Below are 20,697 nucleotides of genomic sequence, written 5' to 3'. Positions count from 1 at the left end.
TAGCTATAGCAGTGGGCACTGCAGTATTTATACCCAGTGCAGGATAAAAGGTGGCAGGCGATCTGTCAGGGTGCATGGTGGAAACACACGGTAAAGGATATGTAAGGGGGCAAACAGAAGGTGGCAGGGTTTCTGTCAGACTGCAAGCAAGAGACACAAGGTGGCAGGGGATCTGTTAGGGGGCCGGGGAAAGGAAACAAAAAGTGTCAGGGGTTATTTCAGGGGGCAGACAGAAGTTGTCAGGGCCCTCCTCATTCACAAATGCTCTTCCAGTTTGTGTGTCCCCCTCCCCTCACAGAGTCATTGCCAACTTGTGCGAGTGTGGGCAAGGAGAGTTATGCAAGCTTCAAAACTGAAGCTGCAGCCTGTACAGAACATAGACAGGCAGCAGCTTCAGATACAACCCCACAGTTTACCGATCGGCAGACTTACTGATCGGCATTGAAAGGCCTGTCTTGCCTGCCGAGGATTCTTGCCGCTGAAGTCTAAAGTTTTCCACCCCGCACACTAAGTTGCTGTAAGGAGGAGGGCAGCACTCAGAAGTTAATAGCACCTTCCAGCTGATGCCCTCCTGCAGCATCCACGCCAACTACATGGGGATATGCATTACAGTGCCTTCATTCCTATTGTGCCGGTTTTGATGGCTCTCCTGAAATAGCTGTCATTTTTTCACATGTTCATGCAAAAAATTCTTATGGGAAAGTGTTCATCAGGGTGCCCTGATTGGTTAGGAAAGAGGCCCAGTGAAATGTAAGAATGCTTAGGTATAAGGATGCCATGTTGCTTACTTGGGCAAAGTAACTAGCCTTTAGACTCGCTGCCATATACCAGTAGATGATTGCGTGTCCCTTTGAAAGGCTTTGGAGTGCTTGAGGAATCACCGCAGCAGAACGAAGGCATTGAGGCCACACTACTGTCTTTGCCATCATTCTGTAAACCCCCCCTCCCCACCTTACCTACCTATTCCTTTCCTCATTCTTACAGGCCAGTTTAATGTTTCAATATATTCTTGAATAGTGAAAGCAATCTAGCTGCCTGCCTGCCATGGAAACACTTTTTTTATTTTTACAAAAATTTTACGATTGACACAAAACTTTGGAGAAGCCAATTGTTAATCATTGACATATAGGCATCTCTTCATGCAGTCATTTAAAGGCTTTACTTTATAGAGAAGAAATAGGAATTCTCGATCAAAGGGCGTATCCACATATATTCATTAAAAATCTACTTCCAAGAAGTAAAAATGAAAGGCAGTAGTTTTTAAGTCAAAAAGAGCTATTTCTGGTATTAGGTTTTTGACGGTGCTAACTCTTTGTGCCCCTCTACAAGGAAGTCGGCTGCTCACCCAGCCAGTAAATGATAAGGAACATGTTACTTTTCCTGAGCCTTAAATCACGACTGGTGATAGGATGCAAGAATCTGTCAGCAGAGGAAGGATCATGGAAAAGCTATTTTCTTTTTCCCCCTCTCTCATATGAATGGACTTTCTAAATTCTATGCCTATAAGATCAGTTTGACAATAAGGATAGACATAAATTGAAATATGCCTGGCAGATCACTCAGCAGCCACCATGTCCAGTCTGAGGCCTATAACCTGTTCAAAAAGGAGCAGACTGTAATTCAGAAATCTTCATTTGTTAATTTCAGATTTGTTATATTCTTTTCTTAGTCCAAACTTAGCAATTCAATGCTACCTGTCACGGAAGGTATATAAAAAAACTAGAAGACACAAAATTAAGATCCGACTGACTGGATCCAAAACTAAGGAACAAAAGGGAGAGACCTGCAACAGACCTGGCTCTCTGCCTAACTGCTCAGCCTATGCAAAAATCTCAATGGTAGATGATCGCATATCCTCGTACCTCGACTGTATAACACCTGAACACCCTATAATAGTGAGGGAGACACGACCACCGGCTCCGTACACTTGATACGGAGGGATTCAGGGTCACCTGGGATCCAGCTAACAGGAAAACACAAATGAATGAACAAAACTTATCTGTAGAAGACTCAGTAGTAGCATCCAGCATGCATACACTCCAGGAAGTTGTATAAACCGCAAAGTGATGCAGTATGGGAAGGGATTTAAAGGGATGCAATCAGTGCAACTACATGACAGCTGAGAGAGGCTAACGAGATGAGAAAAGGAAAGCAAAACAAAAGGAACCTCAAGGAGGAGGTTCTGAAGGACGTCTGTCAGAGCTTCTCAGATGTCTGGTGGTGACACTACCACTTGAAATGTGACATTCCCTAAAAGAGCACTTGCCAGCAGGATCAACCACATTAGATCAGAGATAATGGAAAGCTAAGGAGCTGATTTGCCCGAACAGGCTAGGCCCTACACCCTCGGTACAAAAGTATTATAAAAGTATTTTATTGGTAAAGCGGCAATCAATTTTCACAAGACAGGTATTATTTAAATCAGCAAGATCAATCTCACCAGGCAGTATGCCTGGTTTAATATAATTAGTCCTGCTGACAGCTGCTCTTCAAAACAACAGTCTGGGCAACACATATATAGTTAGTTGATCTGGCATGGACTACCAGTGCACCCATAAGATCAAAGGCAGAAGCAGGTCTGTAATACACAACCAAACTCCTGCCCTAACTGCCAGGATTGGAGAAAACTCAGATCCCAGCAATCCATGTTTTTAGTGCTTCAGCAGTGTACAAGGAGCACCCTTGTAATGGTAATCACTAGTCCTGGTGACATTCTTAAAAATATGTACAGTGGGGAAAATAAGTATTTGATACACTGGCGATTTTGTAAGTTTTCCCACCTACAAATAATGGAGAGGTCTGTAATTTTAATCGTAGGTACACTTCGACTGTGAGAGACAGAAAATCACATTGTATGATTTGTAAATAATTAATTTGCATTTTATTGCATGAAATAAATATTTGATCTCCTACCCACCAGCAAGAATTCTGGGTCTCACAGACCTGTTAAATGTTCTTTAAGAAGCCCTCCTACTCTGCACTCATTACCTGTATTAATTGCACCTGTTTGAACTCGTTACCTATAGAAAAGACTCCTGTCCACACACTTAATCAATCACACTTCAACCTTTCCACCATGGGCAAGACCAAAGAACTGTCTAAGGACACCGGGGACAAAATTGTAGACCTGCACAACGCCGGAATGGGCTACAGGACAATAGGCAAGCAGCTTGGTGAGAACAACTGTTCGCTCAATTAGAGAATGGAAGAAACACACAAAGACTGTCAATCTTCCTCGGTCTGGTGCTCCTTTCAAGATTTCACCTCATGTGGTAAGGATGATTCTGAGAAAAGTCAGGAATCAGCCCAGAACTACATGGGAGGACCTGGTCAATGATCTGACGAGAGCTGGGAACACAGTCTCAAAGATTACTATGCCATCATGGATTAAAATACTGTAGGGCACGCAATGTCCCACTGCTCACACCAGCACATATCCAGGCCTGTTTGAAGTTCACCAATGACCATCTGAATGATCCAGAGGAGGCGTGGGAGAAGGTCATATGGTCAGATGAAACCAAAATAGAACTTTTTGGTATCAACTCCACTCTCCCTGTTTGGAGGAAGAAGAAGGATTAGTACAACCCCAAGAACACGGTCCCAACTGTAAAGCATGGTGGTGGAAAAATCATACTTTGGGGGATAGGATGACAGCACGGTATTGAAGGGAGGATGGATGGGGCCATGTTTTGCAAGATTTTGGCCAACAACCTCCTTCACTCAGTAAGAGCATTGAAGATAGGTCATGGTTGGGTCTTCCAGCATGACAATGACCCGAAACACACAGGTCCTGGAGTGGCCTAGCCAGTCTCCAGATCTGAACCCAATCGAAAATCTTTGGAGGGAACTGAAACTCAATATAGCCCAGCGACAGCCCTGAAACCTGAACGATCTGGAGAAGATCTGTATGGAGGAGTGGGCCAAAATACATGCAATAAAATGCTAATTAATTATTTAAAATTCATTCAATGTGATTTACTGTTTTTTTTTTATATTCTGTCTCTCACAGTTGACATGTACCTACGATAAAAATTACAAACCTCTCCTTTCTTTGTAGGTAGGAAAATGTACAAATTCGCCAGTGTTTCAAATACTTTTTTTCCCCACTGTATAACCTGTATTGAGACATTAGGACATTTATTAATATATTCGCTGTAAGGACTTTTTTTTTGCACTATATTCAAAAAGCTATACCATTTTTCTGAGGGACAGTGGGAAAAAAACTGCAATTTTGACATTAATTTGGGGGTTTTGCTTTTTATGGTGTTCAATGTGCAGTATAAATAACATATTAACATGTTTCAGGCTGTTACAATTATGGCAATATCAAATAAAAATTTTATACATTTTATTCCTGTTTAAAATCTTTTTTTTTTTTCCCCAGCACACTCCAAGATATATAATTTTTATTCTATCAACATAGCTTCATGCAGTGGCATCCCTCTTCCCAGCAACCCCTTAGTTGTGTGCAACCGTTTCAGTAGCTCTCTCAGATCAGGCCAGGCAGCCGCTACGTCTATTTCCTACTAGTATATGCTGTATGTCATGTCACTGTATATACTGCCACTGTATATAATGACATTGTAGGGGGCCTTTTCAATAAAATCTATCAGTAATCTATCAGTAATCCCCCACCTCGGCGGGCCCTGTAGCACCCACTTCCTCTGCTTCCACCATATCTATGCCATGAGAGCATATTTTTGTAGGATAAATTGTAGTTTTTATTGGCATCTTTTGGGTTTTAATTAGGCTACATAAGATTTTGTACCCCATAGTCTGGTATGTCATCCTTAAATGAGAAAAAAACTAAATATATTAAACAATAAATACAAACTGCATTAAAAAGGAAAAAAATACATACAAAACATATTTTATTATATTCAGTATATAAAACATAAACACATTTTTGGTGTTCCCATTGTCAAATGGAAAAAAAAAAGAAAAAAGAAAAAATGAAAACTTGCTCAGTCCCTAAGAGGTTAAAGCTTCTATCATCTTTTAGGCTATATTTACACGACTGTATCCGTTTTGCGTTCTGCAAATCACAGATCCATAAAATGCAGATGCAGTCCATGTGCATGTTTTACTTTTGCGGACCCCATTGTAAAAATGCATATTTTTGTCTGCAAAACGGACAAGAATAGGACATGTCTTATAATTTACGCCATTACTGCATGTATGTGGACGGTACACAGATGACATCTGTGCTCGGTCTGCATTTTTTACGGCCCCATAGAAAGGGTCTGCATGCAATCCACAAAAATTGAATTGGATTGGACATGGACCGAAAATACAGTTAAGTGAATGTAGCCTAACTTAATCCTAAAACTTGTAGTATTCATCTAGACACAAGGTTCCCGTCTAATGAGCACCATATGGTCCAATGTCATTTATATTTCTTTCAGGATTTATCTTCAGAAGGTTGCTCTGCTGTGGAGAGAGCTGACCTGCTGAGTTATTATTTTCTATGCACTGGCATAGGTCACATCTATTTACCTGTAGTTATAATGAACTCTTACATTCTGTATTTCAAGCCAAGCTAAAGGGGACTGCATACTGCCTCTTATACAAAGCTGCCAATATAGATGACAATATGGAGACACACCTTCTCAATGGGATAAGTGGTTGACAAAGAGATGTGAGACGAGGCTATTGAAATCTAGAGATGCATGACTCATTATATTCCATTTGATTTTAACATGTCTTATACAGAATCTCATAAAAGTGAGTACTCCCCTTTAATTTTTGTAATTATTTTATTATATCTTTTCATGGGACAACACTGAAGATATGACACTGATACAATGTAAAGTAGTCAGTGTATAGCTTGTATAACAGTGTAAATTTGGTGTGCCCTCAAAGTAACTCAGTACTCACAGACTACCACCCTTAAAACATAGCCTTTAATAGTATTCAGTTAAAAATAACCCAAAATAATGAAAAATAAAGACTGATGAAAAAAAGAAAAAAAAAGACCAAGTGGCAATTTGGGGCAATAGTTAGGCATGGGAATAGGCAAGTAAGTAGTTGGGAAGCTATTCCTAAATCTTGCCCTATACTAGATGCCCTGCCTACAAAACGGAATGGCCGCCCCGATAGGGACAATCCCGTATCAGGAACCTCCTGAGCGCCCTGGGATGGCCCTGATAGGGGGATGAGTAGCCAACTATTATAAGCTGGCTTCTAACAACATATCTCCATGAGCTACCATAAATGCCAAAAATAATAAAGGATGTATACACTTAAATATATAAAAACAAGTAATGTATCACAGATGCAGTTTATCAACTCTATTGAGAACAACAACAAAAGCAAACATGCTGCAATAGTATGATACATACTCATAGGATGCCTCCTAAGATCAATGTCCCAGACCCAACGCGTTTTGCCAATGTGAGGGCTCATCAGAGGACATAAAAAGCATAATGAACATGAAATAAGGCAAAAAAAAGAACTTATCCCAAACGTATCACAATAGACAGAACCACTTCAATGTTAGAGTTGAGAGATAAATTACATGATGAATAGAATATAGTTAGATACAATTAAGTGGCCACCATCTCCCATTGTTAATAACAGATGGAAAAAACATGAAACTGTTGGCACCACAATAGTGCGATAATACTTGCATGCCCCTAAGGTGAAGCGGTGGGTCATGTGTCTGGCGTGATCACATGATCACGATCTAGGTCACTTGATTGGTATGACGCATCATAGACAAAGCACATGAACAGGTAACATGCGTGGCCAAACACCTACAGCTAATAACCAATAACAAAGGGCTCGAACGTGATCACATGTCAAATAGGGAAGTATAAGCTATATTTGTAAATGAATGAGGGGCAAAACAACATAAAAGCATGCTTGTAAACAAAGAGGAAGTATGGGGGTGGGGTGAGAGGGGCCAAATAAGAAAAATGACAAATAAGAACTCATGACAACAAAGGTTAGAATGAACAATAAGAAAATAAGAAAAACAAAGGGTTATTAAATATAAATATCTCGAAAAAGAGGAAGGAAATCTCCAATCAATATAAATATAATACAGATGTAAGATGCCAAAAATAGATGGTGGCCCTATACATGAGTAACGGGCTGGTATATTATAAAAAGCATGAAAAATGTATATTTTTATTGAGTCCATGGGGTATTACTGTATTAAGAGTGTGAATCCACCTTGACTCCTTTTATCTCAGGATTTTATCAAAGTCACCCCCCCTCCCGATAGAGGGTTTGATGGTTTCAATCATAGAGAACCATATTGATTTAATATGCCAGGTATGGTATAACAAAACGTGTCTTGCAAGTGGTTTGTTACATTTATTACGTATATCACCAAGATGTTCAAGAATTCGTTTGTAAAAAATTCTGCAAGTTTTCCCCCATATTTCAATCCGCAAATACATTGGGCAAGATACATGACACCAACGGTATTACAATTGGCAAATGCACAAGCTTTATAGACCTTCGTTTTAGAACTGTCAACAAAAGTGTCACCAACTGCAATAAATGAGCATGCTTTACATTTGCCACATCTAAATGTTCCTAATTTTCTATTAGACAACCACGTCCTCTAAACAATGGGGTATTCAAAATCCAACAGTGAAGGAACATGAACAACCAGGAAGGGCAACTTTACTGTCTGGTCTGTCTGTTTCATCTTCTTCTGTACCATCTTTTGTTGCGGTGAAGCCAATGACTTTTTTAGGTTATGCACCCATAAACACATATGCATTAAGGGATCGGTTATAACCACAGTCCCAAAAATACAAGAAATGACAGGACTATGTCCTGATAAATCTGTGATCCTTAACCTTTCAGGTATTAGTTTATCTAAAACAGAACAGGCCATCTTGGCAAAATGACTTTCATATGTACCTACCACTCGCTTTAACCTTTTTGAATGGATTAAGGATCTTCATCTCTTTATTAGAAAATTGCAGTGGCATAAGATATTTTTTTCATCAGATAAAAAATGATGTTCTGAACTTGGACTTGAACTGGCTGATTTACAGGGTTTTTATGATCTTGTACAACTATTTGACGAAAATTATCATCCTAGGGGACAGGGCCTGTTCACGAGTCTCAGAAATAAAAGTACGAAAATCCCCCCCCCCCCCCAAAACATTAGGGGAAGCTAATATTGACTTGTTTCTAAGATCTGTAATCAGGGATCTTGAAAAAATTCAACAAACTCGGTTTCATAAAAATTACATGTCTATAGAAATGGAGGCTTTACAACAATTAAGCATAAATAAAAATCTGGTGATAAAGCTTTCCTTACTCGTCAACAATATAAGGAGATGTGTTTGGCCCTTCTTTCAGATAAAAAGAGTTATCAGCTACTCAAGACTGACCCTACAGATCACTTCTCATGTGAACTATCACAGATACTACGGGAGGCTCTTAAGGGCAAATTGATTGACCGCAAATAATTTGAATATCTTACATCCTCTTTTTCTAAAATAGCTACCTTTTACAGTCTCCCAAAAATACACAAGGGTACCAACCCCATCAGGGGACAACCGATAGTATCTGGGATACATAGTTTGACTCAGCATGCTGGCGTGTGTATTGATCAAATACTTTGCCCTTTTGTTGTAGCGTTACAGTCTTATTTGTGTGACACGACTGACCTGCTTAAATATCTTGACGGTATAACTATTGATTCTAATACTTGCTTGGCCTCAATCGATGTAGAGGCATTATACACGTCTATTCCCTAGGTTTGGCTGCAGTGAAATATTTTTTGGACAATTTTTTGACCATAACAACTTTGTGATTCAGTTACTTAATTTTATACTCACCCACAATTACTTTGTATTAGACGGCCATTTCTACCATCAGCTCAGGGGCACCGTGATGGTTAGCCCATGTGCACCAACTTACGCTAATCTTCTCCTGGGCTAGTGGGAGAATACTATCTGTGGTCTAGATTTATAGATGACATTTTACATCTGTGGTCAGGGATTCAGGAGGAATTTAGATTATTTATGGGTGAACTGAACACAAATCATATAGGTCTATATTTCACATCTGAACTCTGTGATACAATAACATTTTTGGATACACTAATCCAAAGGAGTGAAAACAACTGTATTAAGACAACCCTATTTCGGAAAAAGACATCTACTAATAGTCTCCTGAGATGGGATACCTTCCATTCTAGATCACTCAAGAAAGGCATACCAAGGAGACTTCACACAGGAGGCATCTAAGCTGTTCCATCGCTTTAAACAGAGGGGATACCCCGATTCCTGCCTCTATGAGGCGTGGAACAATGCTAACTCCATTGATCGATCCTCTTTACTCCAGTATAAAAACAAAAAGGAAACACAAGAGGTGATCAGATTTATTGGTACATATGACACTGAATCTTAACAAATCCGTGACATTCTAAAGCGATATTGGTCACTCATCAAGACGGATCCCGATCTAGAGAAGGTCCTCCCGAATAATCCAGCCATCACATTTAGACAAGGACGCAGCACAGGGGATACCCTTATACATAGCCATCTTGATGTCCCTGTTACAAGTACGTGGTTGTGTAATAGAAAATTAGGAACATTTAGATGTGGCAAATGTAAAGCATGCTCATTTATTGCGGTTGGTGACACTTTTGTTAACAGTTCTGAAACTAATGTCTATAAAGCTCGTGCATTTGCCAATTGTAATACCGTTGGTGTCATGTATCTTGCCCAATGTATTTGTGTATTGAAATATGTGGGGAAAACATGCAGAATTAAAAAAAAAATAATTCTTGAACATCTTGTTGAAATACGTAGTAAACGTGACAAACCACTTGCAAGACATGTTTTGCTATACCATACTAGGGATATTAAATCAATACGGTTCTCTATGATTGAAACCATCAAACCCTCTATCGGGGGGGAAGGAAGGAGTGACTTTGATAAAATCCTGAGATAAAAGGGGTCAAGGTGGATTCACACTCTTAATACAGTAATACCCCATGGACTCAATGAAAATATAGATTGTTAAAGCTTTTTATAATATACCAGCCCGTTACTCATGTATAGGACCACCATCTATTTTTGGCATCTTACTTCTGTATTATATTTATATTGATTGGAGGTTGTAACCCTTTGTTTTTCTTATTTTCTTATTGTGCATTCTAACCTTTGCATTCATGAATTCTTTTTTGTCGTTTTTCTTATTTGCCCCCCCCCCCATCCTTCCTCTTTGTTTACAAGCATGCTTTTATGTTTTTATGTTGTTTGCCCCTAATTCATTTGCAAATATAGCTTAGAAGCCGGCATGCCGCTCATGTGATCTACTTCCTTTTTTGACATGTGATCACGTTCGAGCCCTTTATTATTGGTTATTAGCTGTAGGTGTTTGGCCGCGCACGTTGCCTGTTCACGTGGTTTGTATATGATGCGTCATACCGATCATGTGATCTAGATCGTGATCGCGTTGGACACGTGACTTGTCGCTTCTCCGGCGGTAACTATAAATCCGCATCCATCCACCACACTATCGCAGATGCTACATCACTTCTGGCCTCCTCCTGATGTCCCCACTGACAATTTGTTTGGGTCCATCTAACCTTATCCTATCTTCACCTTAGGGGCATGCAAGTATTATCGCACTATTGTGGTGCCAACAGTTTTTCATGTTTTTTCCATCTGTTATTAACAGGGAGAGATGGTGGCCACTTGATTGTATCTAAATATATTCTATTCATCATGTGATTAATCTCTCAACTCTAACATTAAAGTGGTTCTGTCTATTGTGATACATTTGGGATACATTTTTATTGCCTTATTTCATGTCCATTATGCTTTTTATGTCCCCTGATGAGCCCTCACATTGGCAAAACACGTTGGGACTGGGACATTGATCTTAGGAGGCAATAATAGAGTTAATAGAGTGCATCTGGGATGCATTGCTTGTTTTTATATATTTAAGTGTATACATCCTTTATTATTTTTAGCATTTATGGTAGCTAATGGAGATATGTTGTTAGAAGCCAGCTTATAATAGTTGGCTACTCATCCCCCTATCAGGGCTATCCCAGGGTCCTCAGGAAATTCATGATACGGATCATCCCTATTAGGGAGGCCATTCCGTTTTGTAGGCAGGGCATCCAGTATATGGCAAGATTTAGGGATAGCTTTCTTGCCTATTCCCGTGCCTAACTATTGCCCCAAATTGCCATTTGGTCTTTTTTTCATCATTCTTTATTTTTTTCAATCGCAAAAAACACTGGTGGTCCCCGGTTCCCCGGGGAACCGGGGACCACTAGTGTTTTTTGTGATTGCTGTACTCACCTGGATTCTTGGTGACAATAAAGACCGGGACTTTCATATTATCCACCGTGGTGCTGGAGCATTTCTTTCATTTTCTTAAGTTAAAATATACCATCGGATTGGAGAAAACTCCGATCCGATGGTATAAAAGGGACTCCTGATTTTAAATTGAAAGTCAATGGGGACGGATCCGTTTGCAATTGCACCATATTGTGTCAACGTCAAACGGATCCGTCCCCATTGACTTGCATTGTAATTCAGGACGGATCCATTTGGCTCAGCACGGCCAGGCGAACACCAAAATCAAAGAAGACCCACGGACGAAAAAACGGTCACGGATCATGGACCAACGGAACCCCGTTTTGCAGACCGTGAAAAAATACTGTCGTGTGCATGAGGCCTTATACAAGCTATACACTGACTGCTTTACATTGTATCAAAAAGTGTCAGATCTTCCGTGTTTTCCGATGAAAAGATATAATAAAGTACAACTCCTATCATTCATGAATATTCTCCCGTCTGCTAAAATGTTTATGTACAGTATATTGCAGTGCTATAGTCTTTATAATGTCGGAAAATATACTCAACTTTCTTTAGTAGGCCAGTTACTGAGTACGCTTGGAAGGTGCCCACCACTTATATGAGGATGTTATACTCAGAGCACTTACTACTTTCTTCCTTCATACTTCTTGGCAGTTTATAGAACACAAAATCACAAAGTATTTACAGTGCACCTGGGAAATGTATTAAAGGGGTTGTCCGAGTATGTGCTTTTGATGACCTATCCTCAGGATAGTGGGATTCTGACTCCCAGCACCCCCACAGATCAGCTGTTTGAAGAGGTTGTGGCGCTCCAGTGAGTGCCATGGCCTCTTTCAAGGCCAGTGATGTCACATTCATTGGTCTAGGTCAGTGATGGGCAAACTGCGGCTCTCCAGCTGTTGTAAAACTACAAATCCCATCATGCCCTGCTTTAGGCTGATAGCTGTAGGCAGACTGGGCATACTGGGAGTTGTAGTTTTACAACAGCTGGAGAGCTGCAGTTTGCCCATCCCGGGTCATCCAATGGATGGTGCTGTGCTTGGTAAGCTGCTAGGAGGCCACAGTGCTCACCTGAGTGCTGCAGCCTCTTCAAACAGCTGATCAACAGGGGTCCTGTGTGTCGGACCCCCACTGATCAGATATCGATGACCTATAAATCCCATTCAAAAGTGGCATTTTTATGCCACAAATCTAGCATAGCAGATTTGATAAATGTGCCCCATAGTGTGTAGTGATATGCCTAATTGACAAAGGGAATGGTAATATCCAGGTGTCAATGTATTCATACATTTCCAGGAGGAATAACAGAGAAAATATGCTCCAGCATTTTTATTGTATGAAGCTTAAAAATATTTTCTAAAACGGACAGAAATACACTGCCAGACAATAACACTGCATATCATTCACATGCTGCTGTATGTCACAACACCAGTCAGCTCTCTGAGTATATTGCTATCTTTACATCTTCATCTTATAACCCATCCATTTTCATTATACCGGAATACAGGATCACTCAAGCACAGCAAAGAATGATGGAAAAGCAGAGCTTAGAGTTAGTATAGAGTTAGGAATAATCAGCCCCTATTTCCAATGCTGGTATTGCTGTGCCTTATGTCTGTGTCCATGACGAGCTAACCCCCCAGTCCGCAGTGCATGTACTCCAGGGCAGGCTTGGAAAACAGATGAGTAATGGCCAAGGTGAAATGAGGAAAGATTCATCAGTGAGTCACAGCGCTGATGGAGAACTGATACCGTCTGAATAGGTGAACGCGTCCCTGTTCCCTGTGAATTCACCTTCTGACTCCCGGACGATTGGTTCTCTACAAAACGTGCTTGGCATTGAATTCACCTAGAGATAAGCAAAGCTTGCATCCATTCTCCAAAGTCTAATTCTAAACCTAACAGACCGAGTCCTCCATCTTCACATGTAATAAGCTCTGATCTGCTCAGTTATCACACATCTATGGGGATGGAATGGATGCGGACAGCACACAGTGTGCTGTCTGCATCCGCAATTGCGGAGCGCGGCCACAATCTTCGGGTCCGCAGCTCCGCAAAAGATAGAACATGTCCTATTCTTGTCCGCAGCTTGCGGACAAGAATAGGCATTTCTATGGGGGTGCCGGGTGGGTGTGTTGTGGATCCGCAATTTGCGGGTCCGCAACACATCACGGACGTGTGAATGGAGCCTCAGATTAGACCAGTTTAACATGAGATTTATCAAAAATTGTTAGGTGCAGGCAGGTCCATTGGACCCTGCAGAACCTGACATTCTTTTCAAGGGGGATCATAACTATTATCTAGTGGCACTAAATATATGAATAAATAATGTCCCACATTTACTAATGTGAGTTCATCAGATGTTGTTGGAAATTGCACCAAAATGAGATGCTTTGGTCCATTTCTGATGCAATTTAGCTCATCTGGTTTTAGAGAAAACCACTGCTCCTAGTTCATCAAGGGGTGTGGCTTGATAGAAATGGGAGGGGCTCGGTAAGCCAATCGGTGGTGGTTATAAATGTAGACAAACGTCTCCTGCCCTGCACCAAATTTATCATCCAGCTTTAGCATTGGTAAATCTGCCCATTTTGTATCTCCCCCAAAACACTCAAACTTTTAAAGAGGAGCTGTCACCCCTTCTGACATGTCAGTTTTAGCGACAAGAATTGAGGATCATCTTTTCATATGATTCTATGTTGCTCCTTTCCTCAATTACTTCTACTAAGGGGTCATGCACACGAGCGTATTTTCTTTCTGCCTCCGTTCTGTTATTTTGCAGACCGTATGCGGAACCATCCACTTCAATGGGTCTGCAAAAACAACGGAAGGTACTCCGTGTGCATTCTGTTTCCGTATTTCCGTTCCGCAAAAAAGTAATGCATGTCCTATTATTGTCCGCAAATCACGGTCCTAGGCCCCATTCAAGTCAATGGGTCAGCAGAAAATACGGATTGCACACGGAACACATCTGTATATCATTCGTATTTCATCTGTATTTTGCGGATCCGTACTGTAGAAATGCTATGCCCAGCCCATATTGCTCATGTGTTTGGTGAATAATAAGTTACTGTTTCCGTTTTCAATCCACATTGCATACGGAAACCATACGGATATGTTTTATGGAATAACGGAATGGAAGAGGACGTAAATCAGAGAAAAAATAACCTCAGATACGGAACAATGGATCCGTGAAAAACGGACCACAAAACAACAACGGTCGTGTGCATGAGCCCTAAAAGCAATGAATAAAACTACAACTGGTTGTTAACAGTTAGGGCTCATGCACACGACCATATGTATTTTGCAGTCCGCAAAAAACAGATATGCAAAAAGTACAGATGACGTCCGTTTGCATTCCGTATTTTGCGGAACGGAACAGCTGACCCCTAACTGAACAGTCCTATCCTTGTCCGTAATGCGGACAATAATAGGACATGTTCAATATCTTTGCGGAATGGAAATACGACATACGGAAACGGAATTCACGCGGAGTAACTTCCGTTTTTTTTGCGGACCCCTTGAAATGAATGGTTCCGTATACGGTCTGCAAAAAAAACTGAACGGACACGGAAAGAAAATACATTCTTGGGCATGTGTCTCTGCACAGTCTGACACTGGCAGCACTGGTTAGATATTAGGAATTATAGAGAAACAGCACAGCAGGAGAGTTGATAGGTCCTCATTAATTAGTAATATAATTTATAAACCAAGTTTTCAACTAAACAAGTCGTACTGAACTCTCTAATATCCCTCACTGTAAAGTGATTGACTCAGTGACTGCTCTGCTCCCTTGTTAGACAGGAGTGAATACATTCAATATCGGCAATATTACTAAGTAGAACACCTCCCCCTCTGAGGCTTTAGTATTTCAATTACTCCCTGTTGAAGTCTCTTACGACTGAGCAATTACGGTAATTCACCCGAGATTTAAAGACGGCGATTAAATTAGGAATTCACCACTTGAATTACAGTTTTCCTTCTTCAGATGAAAGTCCGTCGTCCGGTTTGATCTCAGTCCCTCTTGCCTGAAATAAAGAATATAGACAACCTTTTTTTACCCCTTACACAAACCAACGCTATGAAAGTTTTATTAGGCGTACTTGATCTGAAAACAATCACCATATTCAAGATTTCATATATGTATAAGCGGTAGGAAATCCCTGTTTATATGCAGTTCTGCACATCTGTAAATTGACCTTTAATGTACTACATGAGTCACCAATCCTCCAAATGATGGGATGTTGGTGTCAGCAGCTGTAGGAACACGGATAACTGACCTTTAATTGAAGCGCTGAAGTGAAAGAGGATGGATTTCACAAGCTGTGGATGTATTTATTTCTGCTTCAATCTGCTACAATTTGCTCATCAGTCTGTCTGATAAACCAGGCACATTGCCTTGTAGGGTTAGCTGAATGTAGTGATACCTATCACTTAGTGATCTGTTGCAGTTAAGTGCACTGAGGGCGGGCCCAAGCCACTTTGTGCATTCCTCCAGCTTCTTCTTCCCCTGACAGCCCTAGATTGAGAGGGCTAGGCGAGATGACTATACAGGAACCCAATCAAGAAGGCAGAGAAAGAATAAGTGAAAGATATTGTTACATTCAGCTGAGCTAGTCCTACAAGACATTGTGCCTAGTTTATCGGTGAATTTCATGGTGATGAGTACCCTTTAAATAGTTATATATACAGTGCTGTGCAAAAGAACCAAGACTTCAGCTTGATTGAATTAGTTTAGGATTTCTTTCAGTTCAGAGGATGAACCTTGGAGGCTTAAGTTTTCCGTAAAAAAAAAAGGAAACTGTGAAAAATACAAAGGGTATTACAAGTTACAGATATGGGATACCTTTAAGATCAGTGTGGGTCCTACCGCTGGGACCCCCACCGATCACAAGAACGGGGACCCCTGTACGTGGCTTTCTCCGGAACTCCCATAGAAATTAATGGAGCAGCCGTGCACATGTGCGACCGGCCGCTGTGGTGATTTTAGGGGATCTGCAAGGGGTATGGGGCCCCGGTTCTCATGATTGGTGGGGGTTACAGCAGTAGGATGGAAAGGGGATAACTTGTACCAACCGGAATACCCCTTTAAGGCTGTTTTAAACTTCAAAATCCTACAGTCGTGGCCAAAAGTTTGGAGAATTACATAAATATTGGAAATTGGAAAAGTTGCTGCTTAAGCTTTTATAATAGCAATTTGCATATACTCCAGAATGTTATGAAGAGTGATCAGATGAATTGCATAGTCCTTCTTTGCCATGAAAATTAACTTAATCCCAAAAAATACTTTCCACTGCATTTCATTGCTGTCATTAAAGGACCTGCTGAGATCATTTCAGTATTCGTCTTGTTAACTCAGGTGAGAATGTTGACGAGCACAAGGCTGGAGATCATTATGTCAGGCTGATTGGGTAAAAATGGCAGACTTGACCTGTTAAAAGGAGGGTGATGCTTGAAATCATTGTTCTTCCATTGTTAACCATGGTGACCTGCAAAGAAACGCGTGCAGCCATAATTGCGTTGCATAAAAATGGCTTCACAGGCAAGGATATTGTGGCTACTAAGATTGCACCTCAATCAACAATTTATAGGATCATCAAGAACTTCAAGAAAAGAGGTTCAATTCTCGTTAAGAAGGCTTCAGGGCGTCCAAGAAAGTCCAGCAAGCGCCAGGACTTCTAAAGAGGATTCAGCTGCGGGATCGGAGTGCCACCAGTGCAGAGCTTGCTCAGGAATGGCAGCAGGCAGGTGTGAGCGCATCTGCACGCACAGTGAGGCCAAGACTTTTGGAAGATGGCCTGGTGTCAAGAAGGGCAGCAAAGAAGCCACTTCGCTCCAAAAAAAACATCAGGGACAGATTGATCTTCTGCAGAAAATATGGTGAATGGACTGCTGAGGACTGGGGCAAAGTCATATTCTCCGATGAAGCCTCTTTCCGTTTGTTTGGGGCATCAGGAAAAAGGCTTGTCTGGAGAAGAAAAGGTGAGCGCTACCATCAGTCCTGTGTCATGCCAACAGTAAAGCATCCTGAGACCATTCATGTGTGGGGTTGCTTCTCATCCAAGGGAGTGGGGTCACTCACAATTTTGCCCAAAAACACAGCTATGAATAAAGAATTGTACCAAAACACCCTCCAACAGCAACTTCTTCCAACAACAGTTTGGTGAAGAACAATGCATTTTCCAGCACGATGGAGCACCGTACCATAAGGCAAAAGTGATAACTAAGTGGCTCGGGGACCAAAACGTTGACATTTTGGGTCCATGGCCTGGAAACTCCCCAAATCTTAATCCCATTGAGAACTTGTGGTCAATCCTCAAGAGGCGGGTGGACAAACAAAAACCCACTAATTCTGACAAACTCCAAGAAGTGATTATGAAAGAATGGGTGGCTATCAGTCAGGAATTGGCCCACAAGTTGATTGAGAGCATGCCCAGTCGAATTGCAGAGGTCCTGAAAAAGAAGGGCCAACACTGCAAATACTGACTCTTTGCATAAATGTCATGTAATTGTCGATAAAAGCCTTTGAAACATATGAAGTGCGTGTAATTATATTTCACTACATCACAGAAATAACTGAAACAAAGATCTAAAAGCAGTTTAGCAGCAAACTTTGTGAAAACTAATATTTGTGTCATTGTCAAAACTTTTGGCCATGACTGTAGTCTATGCATTTTCTAAAGTAGTCTGTGTTTGAAGACTCTCAGTTCATTGTCATCCTCCTAACTTTCTTCTCCTTTTCTTTTCCATAGCGCTGAGTTCCATCATGGCCACTATCTGGTTCCCTGTGTCCACACACAAAGAGACGACCATTGTGACTTTCGGCTACTCCTTGTACGCAGGATGGATTGGGGCAGCGTTCTGCTTGTTTGGAGGAATAGTTATTGTTTGCTGTTCAGGAGAATCTCAAGCATTCATGGAGAACCGATTTTATTATTCATCTCAGGGGTCTGGTTCACCGACCCATGCTAAAAGTGCCAATGTGTAAGGAGTAAATGATCAGAAAACGCTGACTATATACAGCATTCCTGGACTTTAATAACTTATGTGCCTTTTGAGTTCTGTCTATGTATGCTGTCCTACGATATAAGTGCCATGTACATATGGACAAATGTGGAGTACTGTTTCCTTACAGGTCTTCGAAGTATTCTTGTATACCTTATGTGAATTTTATTGGTGCTCAGGAAAGGATACTTAGAACAGAAAACATCATGATTTTGTAGCATTTTTACCATTATAAATAAGTAATATCCCTTTGATTAAAACATTTTAACACGTCATTTTAAATTATAGTTGTCAATTTATTTTTTGTTACACAAACTCCTCTAACAGAAAGTATTTATATAACGTTATACATCTTTTTAAAAGTCATTATTTTAAAATAGTTGGTAGAGACATGAACACTTGTACTTTGACTTAAGTAGTGCAATCCGTAGGCAGCATGTTATAAAGTGAGAGGAGCTGAGCAGATTGATATACGGTATAGTGGGAAAAGGTTCAGTAAATCCTGTAATTTATACATGTAAATCTCTGCTTTCCATGAGCTCAATAGCTAAGTGGGCCATCTTATCAGTGACTGACAGCTATCTCTCTATACACACTTACACAGAGAATGCTATCAATCACTGAGAAGACAGCTCCTATGTATAACTGAAGTAAGAAAGAGCAGAGATTGAAATGTGTAAATTTTGCTGAATATTTTCACTATATATGAATCTGCTCAGCTCCTCCTGCTCTATGATATGCTGTCTGCAGATTACACTGCATTTTGAGGTGTCAGGTTCTCTTTAACTGTAAAGATTAATCTGTGATGGGACTCTCCACCCATAAACTACAGAAGTCATGGTTTCCATGTCTTGCACTTATGTTAGAGATTTTGGGGACCGCTCCTTGTAAACTTGCAGATGATTGTTTACATTCTCAGCAATATCCCTTGCCAATTCAGAGAAGCTCCTGGCGGAGATTGTTCCTCTATTTTTTGTCTGTATGTTTTTTTACTGAGTAGCCCTGTTCAGCAATGGATTGAATTTATTAAAAAATAAGCCACCTTGAGCAACAAGGGGCTTTCCACACTGCTCAAGAGACTCCCTCTCTTGATTGACAGGGCCAGACATTTTACACTGCTGCAACCCGAGAAGCTGACTGTGCATGCACCACTCCACTCCTAAGTGTACCCAGACCTGAGCGGAGCATGCACAGTTAGCTCTCAAGTAGCAGCAGCAGGTCCTCTGTGCTTGCACCACTACTCAGAGAAACAGTGCAGGTGTGAGATTGACAGGGCCTGTCGAAGTCTGACCCTATGAATCAAGGGGGAGGAGGGGAGTCAGTTGAACAGTGTGGCCAGCCACTTGCTGCTTGAGGAGACAGATTTTTGAGCAAATTCAATTTGTACAAATCAATTCAGTCATGAATACTATTGAGTGTGTAAAAATGTCTTTAAGTAACAATCCCTAAAATATTATCTTAGAAGCAGTTTTGAAAATATATTATGCCACCTACTAGTACACTATTTGCATACGGCAGCATTACAGTGGCATTATAGTATACGTAATTCACAAAAACAGAACACTTGTTTTAAGGACTAAAAATGAATTTTCTCTCTCTCTGGGTTAAGTGTTTTTCATCTTTTAGGGAATGTATCATCAGAAAATGGCATATTATTTATATCAGGTTCTTATTCCAAATATTTTTTAGAAATTTTAGTTTTAATTTTCTGTGTCACCATATATATTTAAACGATATCTAAAACCATGCAGTTTTCGCGATGGCCACTAGGCCTAATTATATGTTGAGACTTCTTGTTCTGTTCATCTACCATCTTCCATCTTATCTGCTCCCTCTTGACCCCGGCACATGCCTAGAAAACATAGAGGTCACAGTTCAATGAGGCCCCCTCCTTGTGCCTATAGGCCATGTGGCTTCTCTCAAAGAACAGGAGGTCTTGACATATTTTAGGCCTAGTGGCCAGTGGGAAAACTGCCGGATTTTAGGATTATTTTTAACTATAGATAGGGAGATGGAACATTTAAAAAAGAATCACCAAATCATTTTCTAATGAAGCATTCTCTTTAGGCAAAAAAACTTTTAACATTACATTTTACATAATATTCATCATTCCTACATGTAAACAGAATAACAAAGATGGACTTAGTGAAAGGTTTGGATGTTTGCGGCTCTTTGTCTCACTTAAACAATGCTTTGTGATCTCCAGTGGGAATGAGATAAAGACTACTCAGTATGTTTGTATGAGACCCAAGATATAAATGGTACCAGGCCCTGTGGCTGAACAAAAAACAAAGGATTTTATTGTCCGATAGACCATCTACTACACTATACTCATTCACTCAAGTGTTGTGCCTGAGATGCCATCATCTTCACTGGCTCAGTA

At 40.6% G+C, this 20,697-nt stretch overlaps 1 protein-coding gene across 2 annotated transcripts in view; it reads left to right on the top strand.

Moving 5' to 3' along the window:
• CLDN11 (claudin 11) overlaps window positions 1–18,590 on the top strand; it is a 52,353-nt gene extending 33,763 nt beyond the window's left edge. For both annotated transcript variants that reach the window (XM_044292131.1, XM_044292130.1), the window contains exon 3: window positions 18,062–18,590. In XM_044292131.1, the coding sequence (XP_044148066.1) occupies window positions 18,062–18,297 (236 nt within the window). In that variant the 3' untranslated portion in view covers window positions 18,298–18,590. The remainder of the gene's footprint in view (window positions 1–18,061) is intronic.
• The last annotated feature ends 2,107 nt before the right edge of the window (window positions 18,591–20,697 follow it).

The sequence above is a fragment of the Bufo gargarizans genome, chromosome 4 (genome assembly GCF_014858855.1).
Source record: "Bufo gargarizans isolate SCDJY-AF-19 chromosome 4, ASM1485885v1, whole genome shotgun sequence".
NCBI lineage: Eukaryota > Metazoa > Chordata > Amphibia > Anura > Bufonidae > Bufo > Bufo gargarizans.
Note: the sequence above shows the minus strand (reverse complement) of the source record. Positions and strands in the feature narration are given on the sequence as shown.